The 27,779-nt window shown below is 38.3% G+C and overlaps 1 protein-coding gene and 1 non-coding gene across 13 annotated transcripts in view; one reads left to right on the forward strand and one right to left on the reverse strand.

The window, feature by feature from the left end:
* TTC17 (tetratricopeptide repeat domain 17) overlaps positions 1–27,779 on the forward strand; it is a 134,047-nt gene that overhangs the window by 47,077 nt on the left and 59,191 nt on the right. For all 12 annotated transcript variants that reach the window (XM_004369816.3, XM_012557174.2, XM_023738471.1 and 9 more), the window contains 6 exons: positions 973–1,119; positions 2,457–2,572; positions 2,729–2,894; positions 4,237–4,314; positions 4,683–4,907; positions 17,639–17,825. In XM_004369816.3, the coding sequence (XP_004369873.1) occupies positions 973–1,119; positions 2,457–2,572; positions 2,729–2,894; positions 4,237–4,314; positions 4,683–4,907; positions 17,639–17,825 (919 nt within the window). The remainder of the gene's footprint in view (positions 1–972; positions 1,120–2,456; positions 2,573–2,728; positions 2,895–4,236; positions 4,315–4,682; positions 4,908–17,638; positions 17,826–27,779) is intronic.
* Positions 22,264–22,335, reverse strand: TRNAP-UGG (transfer RNA proline (anticodon UGG)). Its single transcript has one exon. It is a non-coding gene; the product is annotated as a tRNA-Pro (tRNA).

Consider the following 27,779-nt stretch of genomic DNA (forward strand, 5'->3'; position numbering starts at 1 on the left):
ACACACACACACACACACACACACACTTCTAACCTGCTGGCTACAAATTTAGGTGTTTCCTCTACCCCCTCAGGATACCAGTCATAAGCTCAGGAGTTCCCGGCGCCCCTCACTTCTGACTTGCTGGCTCCCACTACTCATTTGTGTTCGATAATTCGCTAGAATGACTCACAGAACTCAGAAAGTGTTAATACTTATGATTATAGTTTTATTATAAGAAAAAGGATACAAATGAAGAGATGCATAGGGCAAGTCTGGGAAGGTTCCCAATGCAGAGCTTCCATGTCTCAGAGGGATGCGCTGCCCTCCACATACGTTGATGTCTATCACCAACCAGGAAGGCCATAGAGCTTCCATGTCTAGAGCTTTTATTAAGGATCTCATTACATAATTCAAACTCCAGCCCCTCTCGCTAAGGTTGGTCGGTATCATGAGGTAATAAAGAGGTTGATAACCCAAGATAAGTCTTTATGGCCTTGCCACCCCCCATCCAAGAGTCACCTCATTAGCATAACCTGTTAAGTTAGGTATAGTCTGGAGTCCACATCAAATACACTTATGATTACTGGGGAAATTTCAAGGTTTTAGAGGCTGTTTCTCAGGAACCAAGAACAAAGACCAAATTCTTTGGATAGAGTTAAACCCCAAAGAGGGGAATAAGGAACCATATCTCTAGACTGCTGATCATTAAACCTAAGAGTCTAAATTATAGAAAGAACTAAAGGGATAGGAAAAAAATCCATGCCATTTTTCTCCTAATTAATGGCGAAGTTGGTTGAAAATAATTACGCATTATCTGTAAGAGAATACTGTTTGGGCATAGTTTTTAAAATTACAAGATCTGATTTCTTTATTACTGAAATATTTTAATTTCCTACTAATTTTGAGTATTTACTAGCATTTTTTATTTGACTTAAATCTCCATCATAACTCCTTTCTACCTCTTATTTGATTTAATTTTTCATTTTCTAGTTTGGGGAGGATTCATCAACTTCTAGTATGGTGTCTGTGAAGTTTGATGTTCAGGCAAATCAGAGTGATATCAGTGATTCAGTCAAGTCTTCTCCTGTAGCCCATTCTATTCTCTGGATCTGGGGCAGGGACTCTGATGCATATAGGGTAAGTTAATAGAGGATAATGCAGTGGTTCTCAACCTCACTGATATTAATATGGGCCCTATCACTGTTAGTCCAGCAAACATTTATTTAACTTCTGTTAAATGGAAGCATTGTGCCAGGTACTGGATTAGTAAGACATAGGCCCTTTCTTCATCTAGTTCTTTCCAATCAAGTAGAGAAGACAGACACCCTGACTTCAATACAAAACTTTCAGCTCTGCATGTAATTACCACACTTAACATGTTTCTAAACTTGACCTAGTATATACTTGTATATACTTCATTTATTTAACCAGCATTCTTTTATTAAGCTCCAACTGTGTACCAGGCTGGGAGTATAGTAGACAAGCTCCTTGCTCTGCTGGAGCTTATATTCTAATGGAAGATACAGATGGTAAAAAAGTTAATAAATAAATCCCTGTATTTGTAGGCCAGCCAAGAAATAGTTAGATGTTAGCCAATGGGAATCCCAAGGTATGAGGGCAGGGACCTTGTATGTTTCATTCACTATTAAATGTTCAGAATTTAACTAAGCTTTTGTTCTAACAATTAATACAACCACTCAGATTTATGTACTATAAATTCTCCAGAGTTTGATAGCTTCAACATATAAGTTAAGTAAGCCTCTAGTATGTTTTGTTTATATTTAGAAAAGTGAACATTTCATAAATCAAAAAACATTTAAACTTCGGCATTGGCCAAAAAAAAAAAAAAAATTAGTTCAAGGAAGAATGGTTTTCTAGGCCAGTTTTCTAAATTTAAGTATGCTTTCAGGTGCAAGTAATGAACTCCCACTGGCTTAAACAAAAAGAAAACTTTCTTCATCTAGCAGGAAGTCCAAAGATAGCGCAAGCTTTGAGTTTGGTTGATTTAGTGGTCCAGGGATGTCATCAGTGACCCCTTTCCTTCCCGTTCTCCACTCTGCCATCCACAGCATTGGCTTCATCCTGAAGCTTGCCCTTATGGTCATAAGACGTCAGCCAACAGCAACTGGATCAACATGCTTTTCTGTTTGTGTGGTATAAAAGATTTAGGCTTACTTTCTTTCCCAGAAACCCATGCAAGCCTCTGCTTGTGGCTCGTTGGCTCAGCTGACTTAGGCCTGGCCAGCCCTGAACCAGTCCGTGGTAAAGCAGGTGGAATTACTGTGACTGACTTAGCCTAATAATCTGGAGTAGAAAGAATACTATGGAAATAACCACAGTGTCTACCACATTTATCTTAAAATATTAAAATTTCTGTTTAGTAATCTTAGTATTTTTGATTCTTTTCAAAATTCATTCAGCTGTTGAAAGACTGAATCCAAAGAAATTTATGAGAAACTTTCTTTCTTTATTAGGACAAACAGCATGTTCTGTGGCCTAAAAGAGCAGACTGTGCAGAAAGCTACCCTAGAGTCCCTGTTGGTGGGGAATTGCCAACCTATTTTCTGCCACCGGAAAACAAAGGACTCAGGCAAGTGCTGGTGGATTTGGCAAAGCGCCTGATTCTGCATGATTGTCATCTGGCGGTTCTTTGAGAGCACCAGCCGTGGACTTGAAAGGTTAAGTCTTTATCTTGACGTCACCTAAACTTTGAAAATATGAATCTTGTTCCTTTTTCTTGTGCCAGGATCCACGAACTCAACAGTGATGATTATTCTTCAGAAGAAGAGGCCCAAACCCCAGACTGTTCCATAAATGACTTCAGAAAAAGCCAGACTCTGTCCTACTTAGTCAAAGAATTAGAGGTCCGCATGGATCTGAAAGCCAAAATGCCAGATGACCATGCACGAAAAGTAAGGCTCACTTAGGCTGGTGTTTATTGCCGTCCATTCTGGGTGACTTCAGAAGCCTCTTAGATGGAACAGAAAATTTGATAGAAGGCAGTTGGTGAGCTTTAAATTTATAAAACTGAAGAATAGAATTAAAGTATTGGTGAGATGATTGAGAAGTCAGTCATGCAGTCATGCTGTTGAAGAAGTTGGTAGGAAAGTGTTCCTCAGGGACCACCTGAGTATTATTCCTTTGACTCAAAGAGTTATGAAGATGAATAACACAGAACTCTCAGTTTACCTAATGGAAGTCATTCTGATCACTTCAATTTAGCTTTGCATCCTCCAGTCCTCCAGAAGTTTGTATAAATTGAAAGCTAGAAGGTTCTTTTTCCATGTCCTTATCAACCCTGCGTTGGCCTTATATGATACCCTTAGGAGTTTGTTTGAATTTGATAACCACTTTGCAAACATTATAAATAAGTTCTGTTGTGCTGTTTTCTTTAATCCTGTTAGTTATTTACAACTTGGAATGTTGTATTACTGAGGGCAGATTATATTAGGTATTATATAAGGTACCATTCTGTAGATAGAAATTAAAAAATTACCTCTTTACAGAGAAAACAGACCATCACAACTCTCTTTTTTTTGAAACTTAATTTCAAAACTATCAGCAGTTAACTACTTGTATTCAACAAATATTTACTGAGGCAAAAAAAACATTGTGTACCAGGTACTGTTTTGGGTGCTAGGAATACAAAGATAAATAGACCATGATTCCTGCCTTAGAGTTGCTCACAGTTAAACATAAATGTTGCAAGAACATAAAGTAGATTAATTAGGGATGTGATGGTTTTCCAACTAGGGAAAATAACAGATTTTTATCACATGCTGTTGTCTTCTGAATAATTTCTTATTCAGTTCTGGATATGTAGGTTGACTTTAATGGGGTATCATAGATTGCCTTAATGTGTGTGTTTGTATATATATGTCTTCTAACGTTTTTTAGTGGAAAATTTAAAGTATATAAAAAAGTAGAGAGAATAGTATAATGAATCCCATGTATCCATCATGCAGCTTAAGCAGTTAACCTCTCACAGCCAGTCTTGTTACTCATCGACGAGTTCTTAACAGAATAAGAAACAATACGTATTATTACATATATACTGTCCTTAAAGTCAGTGCACACCAGCAGGTTAATACCTGTTGGTGTGTTGATGACCTCATATTATATATATGATTAAAATATCTACTCAAATTTAACTGTTCCTGAGGAACTCAAGTAAACACTGCCATCTATGAAATTCTTTTAAAATGTCTTCCTGGTTATTTTAAATTGAGTCGGTCTTCCTTTTGATGTTTTCAGATTTTGCTTTCCCGTATTAATAACTATACTATCCCAGAAGAAGAAATTGGGTCTTTCTTATTTCATGCTATTAACAAGGTAAGTCACCTGCTTTGCACATCTTAAAAGCTTAGTGTTGCTGTTATTTGGCATCAGTCAATTCCGACTCATAGCAACCCCGTGTGACAGACTAGAACTGCCGCATAGGGTTTCCTAGGCTGTAATCTTTACGGAAGCAGATCACCAGGTCTTTTCTCCCATGGAGCAGCTGGTGATCTCTAACCACTGACCTTTTAGTTAGCAGCCAAGTGCTGAACCGTTGCGCCACCCCGGGTTCCTTAAACCCTTAGTAATTGTTACTAAAAGTTAAAATGTACTTACTAAAAATCCTGTATAGAACAAATACATTCCAGTGTATGGAATAAATACTGCATTCTTGTATTAATGAAATGTTTGGGGTTTTTCAGCCAAATGCTCCTGTGTGGCTCATCCTCAATGAAGCAGGACTCTACTGGAGAGCGGTAGGAAATAGCACTTTTGCAATCGCCTGTCTTCAAAGAGCTTTGAATTTAGCTCCGCTTCAATACCAAGACATTCCTCTTGTGAACTTGGCCAACCTTTTGATTCACTATGGCCTTCATCTTGATGCCACTAAGCTGCTCCTTCAAGCTTTGGTCATCAATAGCTCTGAGGTGAGGTTTTATGTTTCTTTGTAGCTCTGTGTGTGCTATATTAAGTAATTCAAATTCAGAGTATAATTTGCATTTTTCTAGGGAGGGCATGAAAATGTCATGTTTTATTTTTCAGAGTAGAATTTACGTATTTCTAGAGAGGGCATAAAAAAGATTATGTTTTTGCAAGACACTACTGCAAGAAACTAAAAGAGACCTGCATAAGTGGAAAAATATACCTTGCTCATGGATAGGTAGACTCAACATAGTGAAAATGTCAATTCTACCCAAAGCAATCTACAGATACAATGCAATCCTGATCCGAATTCCAGCGGCGTTTATGAGATGGAGAAACAAATCACCAACTTCATATGGAAAGGGAAGAGGCCCTAGATAAATAAAGCACTACTCAAGAAGAAGAACAAAGTGGGAGGCCTTACACTACCTGATTTTAGGACCTATTATACTGCCACGGTAGTCAAGACAGCCTGGTACTGGTACAATAACAGATACATAGACCAATAGAAAAGAGTTGAGAATCCAGATAAAGCTCATCCACCTATGAGCAGCTAATATTTGACAAAGGCCCAAAGTCCATTAATTGGGGAAAAGACAGTCTCTTCAACAAATGGTGCTGGCATAATTGGATATCTATGTGTAAAAAACTGAAACAAGACCCATATCTCACACCATGTACAAAAACTAACTCAAAATGGATCAAAGACTTAAATATAAAATCGAAAACGATAAGAATCATGGAAGAAAAAATAGGGACAACACTAGGAGCCCTAATACGTGGCATAAACACAATACAGACCATAAGTAACGATGCACAAGCACCAGAAGAGAGACTAGATAAATGGAAGCTCCTAAAAATCAAACACTTATGCTCATCCAAAGACTTCACCAAAAGAGTGAAAAGACAACCTACAGATTGGGAAAAAGTTTTTGGCTACGACAATTCCGATCAGCATTTAATCTCTAAAATCTACAAGATACTCCAAAACCTCAACAGCAAAAGGCAAATAACCCAATTAAAAAATGGACAAAGGATATGAACAGGCACTTCACCAAAGAAGATATTCAGGCAGCTAACAGACACTTGAAGAAATGCTCATGATCATTAGCCATCAGAGAAACGCAGGTCAAAACTACAATGAGATATCACCTCACCCCAGCAAGGCTAGCATTAATCCAGAAAACACAGAATAACAAATGCTGGAGAGGTTGTGGAGAGACTGGAGCACTTATACACTTTTGGTGGGAATGTAAAATAGTACAACCACTTTGGAAATCGATTTGGCGCTTCCTTAAAAAGCTAGAAATAGAAGTCCCATACAATCCAGCTATCCCGCTCCTTGGAATATATCCTGGAGAAACGAGCCATCGCACGAATAGATATATGCACACCCATGTTCATCGCAGCAGTGTTCACAATAGCCAAAGGATGGAAGCAACCTAAGTGCCTATCGATGGACAAATGGATAAACAAACTATGGTATATCCACACAATGGAATATTACGCAAAGATAAAGAACAGTCATGAAGCTGTGAAACATCGTCTAACTTGGTGGAAGCTAGAACTTATTATGCTGAGTGAATTTAGTCAGGCACAGAAGGACAAATACTATATAAGACCACTATTATAAGAACTCAAGAAAATGTTTAAACACAGAAGAAAACATTCTTTGATGGTTACGGGGGTAGGGAGGGAGGATGAGGGTTATTCACTAACTAGATAGTAGATAAGAATGATCTTAGGTGAAGGGAAGGACAGCACACACTACAGGGGAAGCCAGCACAACTGGATTAAACCAAAGCTAAGAAGTTTCCTAATACAATCAACTAGTTTGAGAGACAGAGTAGCAGGGATGCGGGGTCTGGGGACCATGCTTTCAGGGGACATCTATGTCAATTGGCGTAACAAACCTTATTAAGAAAATGTTCTGCATGCTACTTTGGTGAGTGGCGTCTGGGGTCTTAAAAGCTTGCAAGTGGCCATCTAAGATGCATCAGTTGGTCCCAACCACTTGGAGTAAAGGAGAACAAAGAACACCAAAGACACAAGGAAAGTATTGGCCCAAGAGACCGAATGGCCACATAAACCAGAGATTTCATCAGCCTGAGACCAGAACTAGATGGTGCCTGGCTACCACCAGTGAACGTCCTGACAGGGAACACAACAGAGGGTCCCTGATGGAGCAGTAGAATGATGGGATGCAGAACTCAAATACTAGTAAGAAGACCAGACTTAATGGTCTGACTAACACTGGAGGTGCCCCGGAAAGCATGGCCCCTGGTCTCTCCATCACCCCAGAACTAAAACAATTTCCGAGGCCAACTCTTCAGACAGGGATTGGACTGGACTGTGGGACATAAAGTGATACTCATGAAGGATGTGCCTCTTAGACAAGTAGATATAAGAGACCAAAAGGGCAGCTTCTGTCCAGAGGTTAGAGGGGAAGGCAGAGAGAGTAAGGAGCTGGTTCAATGTTCATGGGGAACCAGGGGTGGAGAGCAGGAGTGTGCTGTCGCAGAATGGGGTGAGCGGTTGGGGTCTCATAACAGTGTATGTTGGAAAAAAAAAAAACTATGGGAGACTAACTTGAAATGTAAACTTCATTTAATTACATCAATGAAAAAAAAAGATTATGTTTTGTTTGCTTTTTGATATGTTCGTCTTTTTATTTTGAAATGGGTGAAATTTGTAATTATACAGTTCATGTTTCAGAAATTTACATTTAAATAAGAGTGACATAGCTTCTAAAAATATACTGCCTCTTTTTTATGTCAGTCTGAAACATCTGTTCTTATTTTATCCTACTTATCACAGCATGCACACTGCTTAATATTGTAAGCAGTGGTGTCCCAGTGGTTAAAGCACTCGGCTGCTAACAGAATGGTCGGCAGTTCAAACCCACCAGCCACTCCATGGGAGAAATATGTGGCAGTCTGGTTCCGTTAAGATTTACAGCATTGGGAAACCCTGTGGGGCAGTTCTCTCTGTTCTGTAGGATCGCTATGAGTTGGAATAGATTCAACACAATGGGCTTGGTTTTTGTTTTTTGGTTTTTTCTTTTTGATCACAGCATGCACACTGCTTAATATTGTAGTGTTTTACAACTTTAATTTATAGATACCTTTCTACCAACCAAGGGAGAGCACAGCTTAAAAGTTTGCTAAGAATAGATAGGTGGATTGATATTGTTGCCCTGAACCTCCCACATGCAGTCCACGAAGTTGTATCACTGGTTTGTAGTTAGCTGCTGTATGTCATAGTTTCTAAGGTACCACTTATTCTTTTTCATATTTTAACATCTCTGAAATCAGAGTGCATGTTACAGTTAATGGCCTTTTAGATTTGATGGAATACAGTGATAATGAATATACAATTAAATTGGTTTTATAGCTAATGTCTAAATGTCTTTAAGTTATGTATCCAAAGAAACCTTTAGATGAGGTGTGCCTGAAGGGTTTAGATTTGTTTAAGATACCCCCAAATTAAGTATGAGGAGAAAACATTCCCTGTTAGAGAGTTTCCTTTGAAATACACAAATTCTCAACTGGATTTTAAGCAATAGTTTACAGTCTCTATACTATACAGCAAGTTAAGTTGCCAAAGAAGTATATCAAATATTTACTGAATGCTTACTATGTGCCAGGTGCTGGTATTGAATGCTTACTATGTGCCAGGTGCTATATATGGATGTGATGAAGTGGGCGTCCAAAAGGAAGGCTCAACACAGCTGTATTCCCCTCAGTACTTCTCTTGGTTTACTTTATTCTGCCACCAGCCAAGGCAATTAGACAATATTCTTCCAAAGAAAGAAGAGCTCCCTTTGAGATTAGTTGTCTTTCTATATTTTAAAATTATACTGAAACTACAGTTGTTGAATACTGTGGTACTGCAACAGAAATGGAAAGATAAATAAATGGATCAGAATAGATACCCCAAAAATAGACCTTAGCCAGTCTCCCTCCCCCAGACTGTCAGCATTTGGAAGTATTTCCTTGTAAGCTTTTCTTGAATGCAAATATTTCATAGTCTTGCAACTCTACTGTACAGGTGATTTTTAAAGTTTATTATATAAAAAATTTATTATTACATAGTTTTTATAGCCATAAATTTATATGGTTGTTGTCATGGATTGAATTGTGTCCCCCAGAAATATCTGTCAACTTGGCTAGGTCATGATTCCCAGTGTTGTATGATTGTATACCATTTTGCCATCTGATGTGATTGCCCTATGTGTTGTATGTTCTGTCACTATGATATAATAAGATGGATTAGTGGCAGTTACACTAATGAGATCTACAAGATTAAATAGTGTCTTAAGCCAGTCTCTTTTGAGATATAAAAGAGAGAACTGAGCAGAGAGACATGGGAACCTCATACCACCAAAATAGCAGTGCAGTGGTTAAGAGCTATGGCATGCTATGGCTGCTAACCAAAAGGTCAGGAGTTCAAATCCACCAGCTGCTCCTTGGAAACCCTGTGGAGTTGGCTTTCAAAATATACAAAGATCTTCTTTGTTGTCTTCTAGATGCTTTATAGTTTTAGGTTGTACATTTAGTTCTATGATCCATTTCAAATTAAATTTTCTTTATGGTGAGGTAGAGATCAAAGTTCATTCTTTTCCACATGAATATCCAGTTGTTCCAGCACCATATCTTGGGAAGAGTATCCTTTCTGTACCAAATGACCTTGGCACCTTTGCACTGAACTCCAGACTCCTTTGTCCAATGGTTTACTTGATATCTCCACTTGGATGTGTAAACCCAAAAACCAAACCCACTGCCATCTAGTCGATACTGACTCATAGCGACCCCATAGGGTTTCCAAGGCTGTAAATCTTTACGGAAGTAGACTGCCGCATCTTTCTCCTGCGGAGCAGCTGGTGAATTCAAACTGCTGACCTTTTGGTTAACAGCCAAGTGTTTTAACCACTGTGCCACCAGGGCTTCTTGGATGTGTAAAGGACACTCTGAAACTAAGGGCCAAAACCAAATCCCTTAACGTTGTTCCAAACCTGTTCCTCCCAGTCTTCCCCATTGCAGTAAACAGTAAGTCATCTTCCCAGTAGCTCAGGATAAAAACTTGGAGCCATCCTTTATACCTTTTTCCTTCTTTCATGGCAAATTCAACCTGTTAGCTAGCCATGCTGATTGTATCTTCAGAATATATCAAGAATTTCACTATTTATTATCTCCACTGTTATCTGATCCAAGCCACCATTATCTTTTGTCCAGATTATTTGAAAAGCCTTCTTTCTAAATTCTTCTGCCTTTGTCCCCCTGTAGTCTCTTCACATTATAGCAACCAGAGAGATACTTATAAAAAGTCAGATCATTTGTTCAAATCCCTGCAATGGCTGTCTATATAACTCATAGAAAAAGACAAAATTTATAGTGGTGGAGAAGGCTTACATGACCCTGTTGCTTTTCTGACCCCATCTGCATGAGATCATTCCATTGCTCATTCTGTTCAAGCGTCACTTGCCTCCTTGCAGTTCCTTGAACATACTAGGCATGCTTCCACCTCAGGACCTTTGCACTTTCTATTCCCTCTACTTGTAATACTTCCCCCACTAAGATTTAGCATAGCTTTCCCTTCACCTCCTTAAAGGCTTTTACAAATGCCAGTTCTTCCCTTACTACTCTACTTAATGGCAACCCCTCACTCCAGTACTACTTACCCCTCTCCCTGATATAGTCTCCTCCATCCCATTTCACTTGCTGACACATTACATATTATTCATTTATTATCTGTCTACCCCCACACTAGCCTGTAACGTCCATGAGGGCAGAGATTTGTCGGTTTTATTTTCTGTCTTATCCCTAGTGTCTAAAACAGTACTTGGAACACAGTAAACGTTCAGTAATTATTTTCTTGATGAATTGATGGAAATTTGTCTTTTTTTCAAAATGCTAACGTGTTTATCTCAACACAAGATACTTGTACAACCATTAATCTGGTCATAGGGATGATTGCAACACCTTGTTTCCTTATACAAAATATAAAGATACTTTTGAACGTTAAGTATAGGATTTAATCTTATATCTGGTGTGAACCACTAAATAATACTTTAAATGTAAGCTGTTTAGATTAGACCTGTTTAATTTGGAATACTTTGTACACTTTGGCTTGGTTACAGTGAGACATTTCTGATGACCTAACAGCCTGAATTAAGAGCAAGCAGGCGGATAAGTGATAGATGTTGCTTTTAATAGGAATATATTGTGGGATTTGAGAATAAAACATTCTTAGATCTTTTAAAATATTTTCAGTGATAAAATTAGTGTAGGACAAATGGTTTGCACACAAGCAAATAGAAAAATACTAAGCATTGTCTCATATAGTGCCTGAAGATGAGCCCCTTAGGTTGGAAGGCACTCAAAATGTGACCGGGGAAGAGCTGCATCCTGAAAGAAGAGTTAATCTTAATGACATGGATGGCGTAAAGCTTTCGGGACCTTCACTGGCTGATGTGGCACAACTCAAAATGAGAAGAAACAGCTGCAAACATCCAGTAATAATTGGAACATGAAATATACAGAGTATGAATCTAGGAAACTTGGAAGTTGTCAAAAATGATTGGAACACTTGAAGATCAATACCTAGGCATTAGTGAGCTGAAATGGACTGGTATTGGCCATTTTGAATCGGACAGTCATATGATCTACTGTGCCGGGAATAGCAAATTGACGAAAAATGTCTCACATTCATTATCAAAAAGAACATTTCAAGATCTGTTCTGAAGTACATCACTGTGAGTGATAGGATAATATCCATACACCTACCAGGAAGACAAGTTAATATGACTGTTACTCAAATTTATGCACCACCACTAATGCCTAAGATGAAGATATTGAAGATTTTTACCAACTTCTGCAGTGTGAAATTGATCAAACACGCAATCAGGATGCACTTATAATTACTGGTGATTGGAATGCGAAAGTTGGAGACAAGGATCTGTAGTGGAAAATATGGCCTTGGTGGTAGAAACAATGCCAGAGATCACATGATAGAATTTTGCAAGACCAATGACTTATTCACTGGAAATACCTTTTTTCAACAACATAAACAGCAGCTATACACATGGACCTAACCAGATGGAAAACACAGAAATCAAATCAACTACATCTATGGAAAGAGACAGTGGAAAAGCTCAATATCATCAGTTAGAACAGGGCCAGGAGCTCACTGCAGAACAGACCATCAATTGCTCATATACAAGTTCAAGTTGAAGCTGAAGAAAGTTAAAACAAGTCCATGAGAACCAAAATAATGACCTTCAATATATCCCACCTGAATTTGGAGACCATCTCAAGAATAGATTTGACACATTGCACACAAATGACCAAAGACCAGACAAGTTGTGGGATGACATCAAGGACATCATACAAGACAGAAAAGAAAGAAAAGATCAAAATGGAAGTCAGAAGAGACTATGAAACTTACTTTTGAACGTAGAGTCGCTAAAGCGAAAGAAATGATGAAGTGAAAGAGCTGAACAGAAGATTTCAAAAGGTGACTCGAGAAGACAGAAGAAAGTATTATAATGAAGTATGCAAAGACCTGGAGTTAGAAAACCAAAAGGGAGGAACACACTTGGCATTTCTCAAGCTGAAAGAACTGAAGAAAAAATTCAAGCCTTGAGTTGCAATACTGAAGGATTCTATGGGCAAAATATTGAACAACGCAGGAAGCATCGAAAGAAGATAGAAGAAATACATAGAGTCACTGTACCAAAAAGAATTGGTTGGCCGTTTAACCAGTTTCTTTTCAGGAGGTAGCATATGATCGAGAACTGATGGAATTGAAGGAAAAAGTCCAAGCTGCACTGAAGGCATTGGCGAAAAACAAGTCTTCAGGAATTGATGGAATACAATTGAAATGTTTCAGCAAACAGATGCAGCACTGCAGATACTCGCTCGTCTATGCCAAGAAATTTGTAAGACAGCTACCTGGCCAACTGACTGGAAGAGATCCATATTTGTGCTCATTCCAAAGAAAGGTGATCCAATGGAATGCAGAAATTATCAAACAGTATTGTTAATATCACACGCAAGTAAAATTTTGCTGAAGATCATTCAAAAGCGGCTACAGCAGTATATGGACAGGAAACTGCCAGAAATTCAAGCTGGATTCAGAAGAGGGCATCGAACAAGGGATATCATTGTTGATGTCAGGTGGATCTTGGCTGAAAGCATAGAATACTAGAAGGATGTTTGCCTGTGTTTTATTGACTATGCAAAGACATTCAACTGTGTTGATCATAACAAATTATGGATAACATTAAGAAGAATGGAATTCCAGTACACTTAACTGTGCTCAAGAGGAACCTGTACATAGCCAAGAGGCAGTCGTTCAAACAGAACAATGCAATACTGTGTGGTTTAAAATCAAGAAAGGTGTGCATCAGGGTTGTATCCTTTCACCATACTTATTTAATTTGTATGCTGAGCAAATAATCAGAGAAGCTGTACTATATGAAGAGGAACATGGCATTAGGATTGGTGGAAGACTCATTAACAACCTGCGATACACAGATGATACAACCTTGCTTGTTGAAAGTGAAGAGGACTTGAAGCACTTACTGAGGAAGATCAAAGACTACAGCCTTCAGAATGGATTACACCTCAACATAAAGAAAACAAAAATCCTCACAATTGGACCAGTAAGCAACATTATGATGAGAAAATATTGAAGTTGTCAAAGATTTCATTTTGCTTGGATCCACAATCAACATCCGTGGAAGCAGCAGTCAGGAAATCAAAGGACATATTGCATTGGGCAAGTCTGCTTCAAAAGACCTCTTTAAAGTGTTGAAAAGCAAAAATGTCACTTTGAGGTCTGAGGTACACCTGACCCAAGCCATGGTATCTTCAGTCGCTTCATATGCATGTGAAAGCTGGACAATGGTAAGGAAGACCGAAGGATTGATGCCTTTGAATTATGGTGCTGATGAAGAATATTGAATATACCATGGACTGCTAGAATAGTGAACAAGTCTGCCTTGGAAGAAGTAAGTACAGCCAGAATTCTCCTTGGAAGTAAGAATGGCAAGACTTTCTCACGTACTTTGGACATGTTATCTGGAGGGATCAGTCCCTGGAGAAGGACATCATGCTTGGTAAAGTAGAGGGTCAGCGAAAAAGAGGAAGACCATTGATGAGATGGATTGACACAATGGCTGCAACAATTGGTTCAAACATAGCAACAATTGTGAGGATGGTGCAGGACCAAGCAGTGTTTCGTTCTCTTCTACACAGGGTCGCTATTAGTCGGAACCAAGTAGACGGTATCTAACAGCAAATATAAGTGAATTTTGGTTAAAATGACCCAAACTGAATACTTTAGGCTGCTTATGAAAATTTTAAGTCTCAACAAACAATTGGAAAGTAGAATACAAAACTACTGTTTATGGTGTAATCAAGAAAACTTCAGTTCTCTAGGAATAAATTGAAAGAAAGATGTATAAGATTTTTTATACTAATTACAAAATATTGCTAAAAGAAAGAAAACCTAAATAAATGGAGATACAGACCCATGGTCATGGATTGGAAGATTCAATATTGTTAAGACATAAAGTCTCTCCAAATTGATTTATATATTCAACGCAATCCCAATAAAAATCCTAGTAATTGCATGTATGTTTGTGTGTTAATTGATAGGGTTATTCTAAAATGTATATAAGTATGAACCTAGGAAAAAAGAAAACAGATTCTGATTCATGGCAACCACATATATGTCAGAGTAGCACTGTGCTCCCTAGGGTTTTCAGTGTCTGTTTTTTTCGAAGTAGATTACCAGACCTGTCTTCCAAGGCACCTCCAGGTGGACTTGAACGGCCAGCATTTCAGTTAGCAGCAGAGTACGTTAACTGTTTGTACTAGCCAGGAAATTCTGGAACAGCCAGAAAGTTTGGCTGGGGATACCCCAGAGTTCAAAGGTTGTATTACCAGATTTCAAGACTTACCGTAATTAAGTCAGCATGGTATCAGCACAAGGATACTCAACTAGATCAGTAACACAACAGAGAATTTAGAAATAGGCCCGCGCATATAAGGTTACCTGATTTATGACAAGGCGCACCTCTAGTTCAGTGGGGAGAAATTTTTTTGTTATTTCAGTAAGTAGTGCGGGAGGAATTGGATATCCCTGTGAAGAAAGAAATGTACCTTGACTCCTGCCTCACACCATGCACAGCATTAATTTGAGATTGATTATATACTCAAGGTAAAACAGTAAAGCTTCTTAATGAAAACAGAAGAAACTCGTGACCTTATAGTAGGCGAAGATTTCAAAAACCACTATAAAAGAAAAAAACAAATTGAATTTTATTTTGTTATATATATATATTTATATATACATACCACAATTAAAAAAAAATACCATTAAGAAAGTAAAAAGGCAGACTGCAGACTAGGAGAAGATATTTGCAATAAATATTTTCAACAAAGGACTCATACCTAGTATATGTATAGAAGTCCTTCAAATCAACAAGAATAAGACAATCCAGTTTTTTAAGATGGTGTAAAAATGACGTGGGGACCTCCTCCAACCCCACGACGGGGAAGGAGAACCAAGATCAATAGCACAAGGCTGACTCCCATGAGGCGGAGGCCAGACAAGCCTCCTCTCCTCGCCATCTTTACTAATTCTGACATAATTCACCCCTCGCAGAGCACTCTCTCCTCTGCTGAGTTCGATAATTCATTGCAATGGCCACGCAGAACTCACAGACGATACTAATGATTATGGGGTTTATTAGGGAAGTAACAGGTTACAATTCAGGCTCAGGAACACTCAGGATACAGTTCTTCCATCAGGACAGCCTCTTCCCAACGTGCTCGCAAGCACACCTCTCCCTAGCCCTAGGTCTGTCCCCAAAGGCACTCAGCTTTCTCTGTGGGCCAGGAAGCCCACCAAGCCGTCTCCTGCTGCCAGGTCTCTGCTGACAGGTCTCTCCTGCCACCACTTCTCACCGTCTTCAGTATTCCAGCTTGTGTGCTCTCTCTCGGTCTCCTGCTTCCGGGAACCTCCCAGTGCAGGGATCCTGGGTCCAAAGGACGTGCCCTCTCCTCCTGACAGTTCTTCCTTGGTGGTGGTAGGATCCTCCTCTCTGCTCTGGAATTGGCTCTCTTTTACGGCAGAACTGACCAATCTCTTTGGTGGGTCACAATTATCCTATCACACAGTCCCGCCCAGTCACCAAGATGGAAGTTAAAAGACCGTGGCTAGAAAGGCCACACAGAAGTAATCAGTTGCACCACAGATGGGGAAAAGAACAGTCACTTCAGAAAGGAGGATATCCAAATGACCAAGAAGCACATGAAAAATAGTCAACATCATTACCCATGAGAGAAATGCAAATTAAAACCACAATGAGATGCCACTTCAGCCCACTAAAATAACTAAAATTAAAAAGGCTAATAATATGAAGTCAGTGAATTCTTAAATTTGTTGTGGGAGTGTAAATTTGTACGTCTGCTTTGAAAAACTTTGTATCTACTAAAACAAAATACAGTGACTTCTGAGAGCCGAAACTTGACAGGACTGCCTTGTTTTTCTGGGTCTCCCAAGTTTTCCACCTTTGACAGGGTGAGTCTTACCACTTCTCTTTACTGTTAGTGGAAAGTAATCGAGTTTTCCTTCTTTGACAGACTTCCGCCTTACACAGGTGCCTGCTTTCGCAGGTTTTACTGTATACCTTCTGACCCACCACCAAGTAAAAACCAAAAACCCATTGCCGTCAGGTCGATTCCAACTCTTAGCGTCCTATAGGACAGAGTAGAATTGCCCCATAGGGTTTCCAAGGAGTGGCTGGTGTATTTGAACTGCTGACTTTCGTTTAGCCATCGAGCTGTTAACCACTGTGCCACCAGGGCTTCTTCACTACTAAGTATTTGGAGCCCTGGTGGCGCAGTGGCTAAGAGCTTGGCAGCAGACCAAAAGGTCAGCAGTTCGAATCCACCAGCCGCTCCTTGGAAACCGTATGGGGCAGTTCTACTCTGTCCTACAGGGTTGCAAAGTATATACCCAAGGAAAATGAGTACATATGTCTATCAAAAGACATTTATAAGAATGTTCATAATAGTTCTATTCATAATAACAAAAAACTGGAATTAACACAAATGCCTGTCGGTAGGAGAATTGCTGAACAAACTGTGATATATTCAGACGATGGAACATTAATATCAATTCAGAAAAAAGAATGAGCTCCTGATATGCACAAAAACCTGGATGAATCATAGATCTGTTGAGTGAGAGAAGTCATAAAAGGTATATAAGAAAACATGCTGTTTGATTCCCCATTTATTTGAAGTTCAAAAACAGACAAAGCTAACATACAGTGATAGAAGTCACAATAGTGGTTACCTTCATAGTTGGGCTTGGGTTGCCCAAGGGAACCTTCTGGCCTACTGGAAACATTCTTAATGTTTGTATCTTGAGGTAACTGATGGTTATACAGATCTATACATACATAAAAATTCATTGAGCTTTATACTTAAGACTAGTGTACTTTACACACATTATGTTCTTTATACCTTAGTGAAAAATAAAAAATAAATTTACATCTAAGATTCAGTGTAGGATTGCCTGGTGTGAATAAAGTGGACAGTTAGCCATAAACTTTTATGGGGTAACCTAAGGGAAGCCAAAAGACGTACTTTCAGGGTTTTGTAACTCTCAGAAAATATGACTCGATTATCATTTTTGCTCTTTTGTTTTTTCTCCTTTGCAGCCCCTGACCTTTTTGAGCCTGGGAAATGCTTACCTTGCTCTGAAGAATATCAGTGGGGCGCTTGAAGCCTTTAGACAGGCTTTAAAATTAACTACCAAATGCCCAGAGTGTGAAAGCAGCCTGAAATTGATCCGCTGTATGCAGTTTTATCCTTTTCTGTACAACATCACTTCATCCGTTTGCAGTGGTAAGCAGCTGTTAAAATGCTGGCAAATTAATGAGCTCATCCGAAGTTTCTGTTCAGGTCAACAAAAGACAGAAAATGATTTTCTCAGTTTTCCCAAGGATTTTACATAGCCAATATAATTCTAGATGCATACAAAAGAAGTTAATTCACTACTTACAGTAGATGCCATGGGGTATTAAGGCTTTATTCTCTCCCAGAACCCTCATTGGGAAAGGCTGACAGGACTATATTCAACTGGGATTAATAGGCCAAGAGATTTATTTCCCTCTCCCCATAAATCTCTGGTGTTTTATTATGACCAGTGCTCATGGCAAAGGATATTTTTTCTGTCCATGAAGTCAAACTGAGTAATAGAATTTGAAGCAGTTCTTCCACATACTCATTGAAACACAGCTCTTTTCCTTTCAGTGAAGGAGGTCCAGACCTTTACTGCACCTTTAGTCACCTGACATTAAATGAGCTTTTTGCCTTCTTCCATTTCTTCCCATAGCCACTGGCATATATACATGTACATTAAGTGTATCCGAAAAATACTTGAGTTAATATATAAAACTGTTGCAAATTCATCCATTAGAACCCTCTTTCAGGTTCCCATCTGTGCCTGTTTACTTATTTAACCTTCACTTGCAGAAAAAAAGATCAAGAGTTTAACTCCCAGCCTCAAATTGTGAGAGGTGCAGTTTGCGTATCTGTGGATCCTCATTTCCTAGCCATTGTAGAGCACACACGAGGTGCCCCATTAATGTTCACACTGGATTGTCATATTCAGGCACAGAGCCAACAGTCTAGCTCCTCATTTGAGATATTAAAACCAGGCTCACTTGGTTAAGTGACTTGTCTAAAAGACATCATTAATTACCAGTAGGTTTGGAACCTGAAACTGGTTTTCCTGATTTACTATACCAGACACCTTAGGATTTTAATGGAGTGGGTGAATCATAGACATAGTATTGAGTGAAAGAAGTCATAAAAGGGTACTTAAGAGAACATACTGTTTGATTCCAATAGGGTTTGCATTTTTAAATATCAGGGCCCAGGTTTTTGGTTGAGAAACTAAAATCTGTCAGCAATGATATAGCTGAGTTGTGGATCATTGTTGAGCACAATTTAAACTAGAGTTCTTACATGAATGCTGAAGGCCTAAGATAGTGTTTTAGCAAGATAATACAGTGTTTAGCCTCAGAGTCATACAAATTCATGTTTGAGCCCCAGCTATGCCATTACCGCCTGTCTGATCCCAGTAAAATAAATTAAGTGTCCTCATCTGTAGAATGAAAGATGATGAAACCTATCTCATACACTTGTTCAGAGGCCTATCACATAGTAGATGTTGAATACAAAGTACAAAGTACCGAGAACTCTAAAGGTGCAAATTATGGGTCTTTATCATCTTATTGGTGCCCTGGTGGCACAGTGGTTAGGAGCTTGGCTCCTATCCACAAAGTCAGCAGTTCGAATCCACCAGCCACTCCTTGGAAACCCTGTGGGGGCAGTTCTGCTCTGTCCTTTAGGGTCACTATGAGTCAGAATCAACTCGATGGCAACAGGTTTGGTTTTGGGTTTAATTGTCTTATTTAACCGTAGAAAATACGTTGCGGTCTTTTAAGTTTTGCAGGTTACCCAAGAACAGCCTTGTAAGGATTTCACTTTTTCAATGAGCCACTTATAGAATCTCTTATTATTTTTAATTTACTACATCTCCCTCACTGCTCTTGGCAGTTCTTTCTGTTATTTGGAAGGAAAGCTTTGTGTGTTTATATCTGTGTGTGTGTGTGTGTGTGTGTGTATGTGTATTTGTTGTTGTTGAGTGTCATTGAGTTGATTCCAACTCATAGGACAGAGTAGAACAGCCCCATAGGGTTTCTAAGGCTGTAATCTTTACAGAAGCAGACTGCCACATCTTTCTCCTGATATGTATATGTAGTTATAGATATATAGATACAGATATGGTGACCTTTTTCTAAAAAGTCTTTTTGTTAGCATCAGTTCCACCTGCTTTTGCTTAATATTTCAGTTTCTTGAAATTTATTCTTATTTTACGCCACTTGTGTCAAAAGAGCAAATTCCATTGTCTTGTACCTTTTCCCTAGAATGTAGGCTTCCCTATACTTTGGAACAGATCATTCTCAGAGTTGTTGTATCTGGTATTCCAGATTATCCCAAGAATATTATTGGATCACATTCAATAACAAAAGAAATCCGTTTGATTTGGGAAGAGGGAATAATTTTTTTCATCATTTCAAAGAGAGCTCATCAATTTCATAAAAAATGAAAAACAGCCCCTTTGATATGGCGTATTGTAATTAACTAGTTTACTAATGAAGTAAACACGTCTTTACTCAAATTTGGTAAGGTCGCTGAAAGAAGTTATTACTGCTAATAGACCTAAAATCATTCTGATATGAATTAGAAAAGAATCCAACATCTACCAACACTTAAATAAATACTGGTACTCCCTAATGGAAAAGTATGTGATAGCATTTTTTAAAACTAAAAACTCATTGTTTTTATACCTAGGAAATGTATGCTATAATGCTGTAGATTTTCTAGATTCAAAAACTGATGGATAGTACTGAGCTAATTACAATATTGAATTTTTTGCATTACTTATTTCTACAGTAATCCTGCTCATGCACAGTTGCTTTGTTGAGTTCCAGCTATGAAAAGCAGAAATATAGAAAGGAGCAAAATACCTCTGTAGAGACCATAGAGTTCTTATACTTGAAGTCTAAACAATTACATCTACTGCAGTTATCTTTGAGCATTACTAGACAGTGATTGAAAAAAAAGCCAAAACTTCCCAACAATGAATAGCATTTTGGTACCTTCATTGAAATCAGATGTTTCTGTTTGCGTTTTGCTTTTTAATTTGTACAGTAATGAAATAAGCTTAGTAAGTCATCTTAATAGTCTGACATATCTGTCTGAAGTTTTTATTATGACAGTATAAAGGTTTCAAGAGATCGGTAAAGCTTATGATCTTTTTCCACATAATAACCAAGGAGTTTATATTGTAATTGATTTTTATTAGACAAGAAATTAAGCTGTCCCTTCATCCACCTCTTTCCCAGCCTAAACAATTCTCTTCTGAAAATCTGTTTGAAAAGCTACGAATTTAACATCTTTTCAGATAAGCTTTTCAAGATCAAAAGTAGCTAAGTACTCTTGGAAACCTTTTTAAAATAATTTTTCTGACCACTATTGTTAGTCTTCCACAAATTATTTTTAGATACATATTCAGTAACTATTTTTGGAGCAATTGTGAGATAATGCCTTGAATAGTGTGAGCTTAGTGGTAAAATTGTAGGCAGATGTCAAGTATTTTATTGCTTGTCATATATAATTATGGAATTTTTCCACAGATTTTTAGTTTATGTTTCCTCAAATGCCTGCACAGGTAATGTATCCTGTTACCTTTGGATACTGATTCGTTCATCTTAAAAATACATAATTATTATGCTCACAGAATTTTTCTACTGGTAAAGTCTATAGCTAAATATGTCAGTTAGTACAGAATTATTTATCTGAGTTTATCCAAACTTTTATGAACCTAGAAATAATTTTATTGACTGCCATTTGTTAGGTGCGTATGTTATTATAGCATCTGCTTATCATCTTTCTCTCTTCTAAATAGCATTTAATAAATCTTTTATAGGTAATTTCATGTCAAAACCACAGTTTCAAGGCTGCAGTGAAGGAGAACTTAATAGACTGATTTTTTAATTGCCCACTGTTGAATTGACTGTAAAAGAGAAGTTAGTGCTTTCCAGCTTTAACTGAACATTTTATTTTGGCAGTTTTGAAATACATACTGTTTTCCACATTTATAGGTTTGTTATTTTACAATTTGGTTTAACTTAAATAGAACTGAATTGGTCACATTAACAAACTCATTCTTCAATAACAACATATTTGGCCTTTTTAAAAGCAAAATGGAATCTGTTAAATAAACCTATAATGTTTTTCATTATAAGCTATTTGTAACGTCTCTGAAGTATTCAGAATTAAAAAAGGAATTTTTTTTTATTGTAATTTAGGTGAAAGTTTACAGAGCAAATTAGTTTCTCATTAAACAGTTAATATACAAATTGTTTTGTGACATTGATTGCCAACCTCGAGATATGTCAACACTTTCCCCTTCTCCACCCCAGGTTCCCTGTTTGCATTCGTCCAGTTTTCCTGTCCCTTTCTGCCTTCTCAGCTTTGCTTTTGGGCTGGTGTGCCCATTAGTCTCGTATACATGACTGAACTAAGAAGCACATCCCTCACATGTGTTGTTGTTGGCCCTATAAACCTGTTGCCATCACAGCAACCCTATAGGACAGAGTAGAACTGCCCCCATGGAGTTTCCAAGGAACTCCTGGTGGATTCGAACTGCTGACCTTTTGGTTAGCAGCTGTAGCTTTTACCTACTATGCCACCATGGTTTCCAAAACCAGGGCTCGTCCAGGATTTGAACCTGGGACCTCTCACACCCAAAGCAAGAATCATACCCCTAGACCAACAAGCCACCATGTTTTGGGCCCTTTCTAATCTTTGGCTGAAGGATGAACCTCAGAAGTGACTTCAGTATTGACTTAAAAGAGTGTCCGGGGGCCATACTCTTGGGGTTTCTGCAGTCTCTATCAGACCAGCAAGCCTGGTCTTTTTTTTTTTTTTTTTTTTTTTGAATTTGAATTTTGTTCTACATTTTCCTCCCACTCTGTCCGGGACCCTTTACTGTGATTCCTGCCAGAGCAGTCAGTGGTGGTAACGAGGCACCATCTAGTTGTTCTGGGCTCAGTCTGGTGGAGGTTGTGGTAGTTGTGGTCCATTAGTCCTGTGGACTGATTCCCTTTTGTCTTTGGTCTTCTTCATTCTCCTTTGCCCCAGTCAGGATGGGACCAGTAGATGTATCTTAGACTGCCACTCTCAGGCTTTTAAGACCCCAGTCACTACTCACCACAGTCAGATGTAGACCATTTTCTTTATATATAGACTGTGTTATGCCAGCTGAGCTAGATAGCCCCCAAGACCATGGTCTCCAGCCCCTTAGCCCAGTAGCTCGGTCTCTCAGGTTGTTTGGATGTGTCTGTGAAGCTTCTATGACCTTGGCCTGGTCAAGTTGTGCTGACTTCCCCAGTATTGTGTACTGTCTTACCCTTCACCAAAGTTACCACTTACCTGTTATCTAGTTAGTGCTTTTTCCTCCCTACCCCTCCCCTCCCTTGTAACCATCCAAGATAGTTTCTTTCTGTGTGGAAACATTTTTGTGTGTTTTTATAATAGTGATCTCATACAATATTTGTCCTAAAAAGAGAATTTTTTTTAATTGGAAAAAATAAAAGTGTTACACAGAATGCAACCTCATGAAGCAATAGTGATTATCTTCTCTAATGACCAAAAAAATGGAAAATAATTTTTAAGAACAATATAAGCAGAATGATTAAATACTAATCTGTAGAGTCCAGAAATACACAAATAAGGCAATACAACAATAAGAGGGGATTTTCTAAGCTTTCATTACCCCAAAATATTTGTTAAATACTTATCATCCTTCCGCTTCACTATTTTGCAAATAAAAGTTATATCTAGCAAAGATATTTTCTATTACTTGAGCAATTTAGATTATTCTATTCTTATGTCTGATATTTATGATTTTACTTTTAGTACTGTTCATTCAGTATTATTTTTCTTATATTAGAAAACATAAGACCAGTGATAGATTATATGTATTAGACTTTATTTACATGAGATGCTTACAGGTATGCCACAAACAATTGGCATTGCTATTTATGGAATATGATTAAACATTAAACCCAGGATTTCTGAACCCTGGTCTTTTCTTAATTCACAGAGATATGTGCTCACTTAAAATACTGGCCCAGGCCTTTAGAAATTCTGAATAAATGTTATATAAAAGAACTTAGACTTTGATGTCTTGGTATTCTTAGAATTTTATGCAAGTTTCTCATAACATGTACTTGAAAACTTTCACCACTAGAGAAAAAATAGAAGAATTTTCAAATGATGTATATGAGCTTCAATATCTGTTCCAGTGTGGAGATGAATTGATTATCCTGTGTTACCTTTACAGTGTTTCCATGTTTATGGTATCTGTTTACACAAGTCATATCTCCTTTTATAATTGTTTCATTGACCGTGATTTTAGTCTGTATTCTTCCCCTTAAATTTCTGTAGATTTATAGCTTGCAGCTTAAAGCAATTTTACATATAGTTCAGATTTTGAAGAAATAAATCGTGCATTTTGGTGCCCTCTTATGGGCTATCCAGCATATACTACCTGCAGTTAAGGACCTTTGCTTTATACCTCATCCTTCATAAGAATTAATGAAGATAAGACCAGAAGAATTAGATGGTGCCTGGCTACCACTACTGACTGCTCTGACTGGGATCACAACTGAGTGTCCTGGACAAAGCGAGAGAAAAATGTAGAACAAAAAATCAAATTCACAAAGACCAGGCTTACTGGTCTAAGAAACTGGAGGAACCCTCGAGACTATGGCCCTAAGACACCCGTCTGACCTGGAACTGAAGCCATTCCTGGAGATCACCTTCCAGCCAAACAATTGACAAGCCTATAAAATAAACAGTAACACCTGAGAAGAACATGTTCCTTAGAACAATCAATTATACGAAATCAAAAGGGCAATATTTGCCCAAAAGTAAAGATGAGAGGGCAGGAAGAGATAGAAAATCATGACAAAAAGAAATAGGGAACCCAGGGCGGAAATGGGGAGAGTGCTGACGCATTGTGGAGAATGAAACCAAAGCCATGAAACCCTTTATGTACAAACTATTGAACGGGAATCTAATTTGCTGTGTAAACTGTCACGCAATGCACAATTTAAAAAAAGAAGAAGGATTAATGAAGATACCTGTTGTTTGTTTTTTTTATTAAAGGGCATAGTCTTAAAGGCCCAATTTTTACAGAATTATTAATATTCTACCAGTTACCATCTCCATTTAATTCTGTAAGAATTTACTGCAGGTTTCAAAATCCCAGGCACATTCTGCAACAAAGCCAAGTATCTAATAAGTTCCTACATTTTTATATTTCTTCACTTAAAAGAGCTGTAATTATTTGGTTTACAAATAATACCTTGACAAATACCTGTATCATAGAAGAGGGGAATAGGAAGAGTCCCCATTTTATGAATGTAGACACAAAGGTTGTGACTTACTCAAGCCACAGAGTTAGTGGTAGAGCCAAGACTAAAACCCAGTTCCTCTGCCTTCCAGTCCCAGAGGTTCCCGTGCCTAATACCTTACTCTCAACAAGTCATAAACGATTCCACTGCCATGATTGACAGAATTCATATTTGTAGGTTCTTGGGACATTTTATGAAAGTAGTGTGTATAGTCACTACAATTTTTAATGTCATCCCTCAAAAAAAGATACACACATCCCTATCTAAAACACTGATCTTAACTAGATTATGAAGGGCAATCATATTGGATCCTAAATTTGCCAAATTATTCTTTTAATGGTCATCCTCAAAGCAGTTTAAACCTCTTTAGCTATCAGTCAATGCTTACTAGCCCAGTCAGATCATGACCATTCAAAATGATGAATATAAAAAGTAAGTAACAAATTTCAGGAAAAAGAGCTAGAAGTTGATAGCAGCTACTAAGGTACTTGGGATTAAGTAAGTTTTCTGATTCCTGTTATGCCATTTTCCCTGATCATATGAAGTATAGCTAGAGAAAAACTTAATGTGATCAAAGAAGTAAACTATTCACCTTTTCTCTCTGTCTACTAGCCAAAAACCCCAAATGCTAAGAATTGGGAGGAGGTCAGTAAAATCCTGGAAACCATGTTATTATGTGTAAAGTGGCCACTGAGGTGAGTGGTTCCAGGTGACTTTAATTTGGTGACATAAAGCAAAAGGAAACAGTGTAATATCAGTTATTTGTCTCTCTTTTTCACCTAATTTAGCACGTTGGCTATATGTATTCAGGTGTGATAGATATGCTCCAATCTAAATACCTGTCTTCATTCCATACCTCTGAAGTGGGGTCTGCAGTCAAGATATTAGAGAACTTTGTTAGTAAAATCCATAAGACCCTGCTCAAAACATTTTTTGATAGAGGGACTTCAGTTTGTTATTTTAACGTTGAAAGCTAAGGTCATTGTTCTTGTGTTTTGACCTCTCTGTTTTCTTATGTGGGGCCCTGGTGGTGCAGTGGTTAAGTGTTTGGCTGCTAACTAAAAGGTCGGCAGTTCGAACCCACCAGCCCCTCTTTTGAAACCCTTTGGGTCAGTTCTACTGTCCTGTAGGGTTGCTATGAGTCAGAATTGACTCAATAGCAAGGGGTTAGGTTTTGGGGTGTGTGTGTGTTTTCTAGTATAGGTGCTATATTAGTTTAAATAGCATACATACGACCTATGCCAATGAAAGGGACATTTCCTAGTGCTTGCTTTTTGTGCTTGTATCTAAGTCCTATGGGTATTACTAGGCTGAAGTCTTAATCAGTTATGGAACAACTGTGGTCTTAGTTTCTCATTTGAAGATGCTATCCTTATAATTCACTTAATCTGAGGAGTGAAATAGACCAAGTAGACATTGAGATTTCATAAATCTTGGCTTTACATTATATCCTTATCCTAGGGGGAAAAAATACAAGCCTAATATATCCAACAGGTGCTTCTGATGGCAGGTCCTTTTCCTCTAATCATATCTCTGTGCCTCCATCTGTAGGTTGAGGAAGAGGACCAGAGAGAAGGCCTATTGGTTTTTCTACTAGATCCCTTTCCTCAACAACAGCAGGTGACCGTTCACTTACAGCAGGAGAGAGGCAAATAGTAAACCCTCGTTGAAAACCAACGTTTGTGGTTCAGTCACTAAGTCTGAGAAAATCTGATTGTTACATTTGTTTCCTCAGTGTTTGCTTGAAGCAAATTTCCCTAGGCTGCATGGAAAAATATCTCTATAGTAAACTTCCACCAGATGTTTAAATTCACTTGTTTAGAGGGCTAATCTAATCTTTCACATTTCTAGAGGAAGTTATAGCTGCTGGGAGCTTGGATTCCATTGCTGGAGTAGTTTCTTCCACAGCCTACATGTCGTGTCTGTGTCTCAGGTGGTGCTTGCTTTGCTCCTGTGCTTTCGTCACTGAAGAGAAGGCTGATTTCCAGCAAGTTCTCCTTTCTTTGCTTTAAAAGGAGACGGGGAGTATAAGTCTACAGAAACCAAGTCAGCTTGGAATTCTTGGATAAAGCAGTTGTCTCTGCCATGTGTGAACAGGGTGTTTCCTAGGATAGAATTCAACTGCAGAATATGTAGTAAAAGGGAAACACAAGCCCACACACTTGTATTTAGGGTTACACACTTTTTTTTAAAAACTCTCTTCTGACTCATTCCCCTCACCAAGAGGGAAGAACGATATAATCCTGAGATTGCCATTTCAAGTCTTCATTGTGGTCCGTTTTCTATCTGACATTGCACTTTTAAGGACAGTCAGTACATAACCATTATTTTCAAACTTCCTGCCAAAAACTTCATTCAGCAGTAATCGCTGAATGAGAACAGGTCAAAGGAGCCATTACATCTGCTTAAATGGTTTCTTTTGTCTTTCCCACACAGAGGACAGTACAGGGCAAAAGAGGTGAGGCATCTGCATTTGTCTCTTAGGAGCAGCTGTCAGCAACCTAGGTTTTACCATACATCAAGGCATTCTGTATGCTTCTGTTAGCAGTGGTTTCATTAATGGTGTTTCCCAAGAATCTTCTTATAGTAGGACAGTAGTTTATCTCTCCATTTCACATAAAAAACCTAGACACAGAAAAGTAAATTGATTTGTCCAATTTCATATGGTAAGACTTCAGCTAAGGCGGGATTTGAGTTCTTTCCGTGGAATATTCTTGGCTACGAGGTCTACTGTGTCACAGCCTCTGGAGGTGGAAATCATAAAGGTGTCTGGCCCAGAAAGGTTTCTTTCTTCCTTAAGAGC

Source organism: Trichechus manatus, unplaced genomic scaffold, assembly GCF_000243295.1.
Source record: "Trichechus manatus latirostris isolate Lorelei unplaced genomic scaffold, TriManLat1.0 scaffold00006, whole genome shotgun sequence".
NCBI classification, from domain to species: Eukaryota; Metazoa; Chordata; class Mammalia; order Sirenia; family Trichechidae; genus Trichechus; species Trichechus manatus.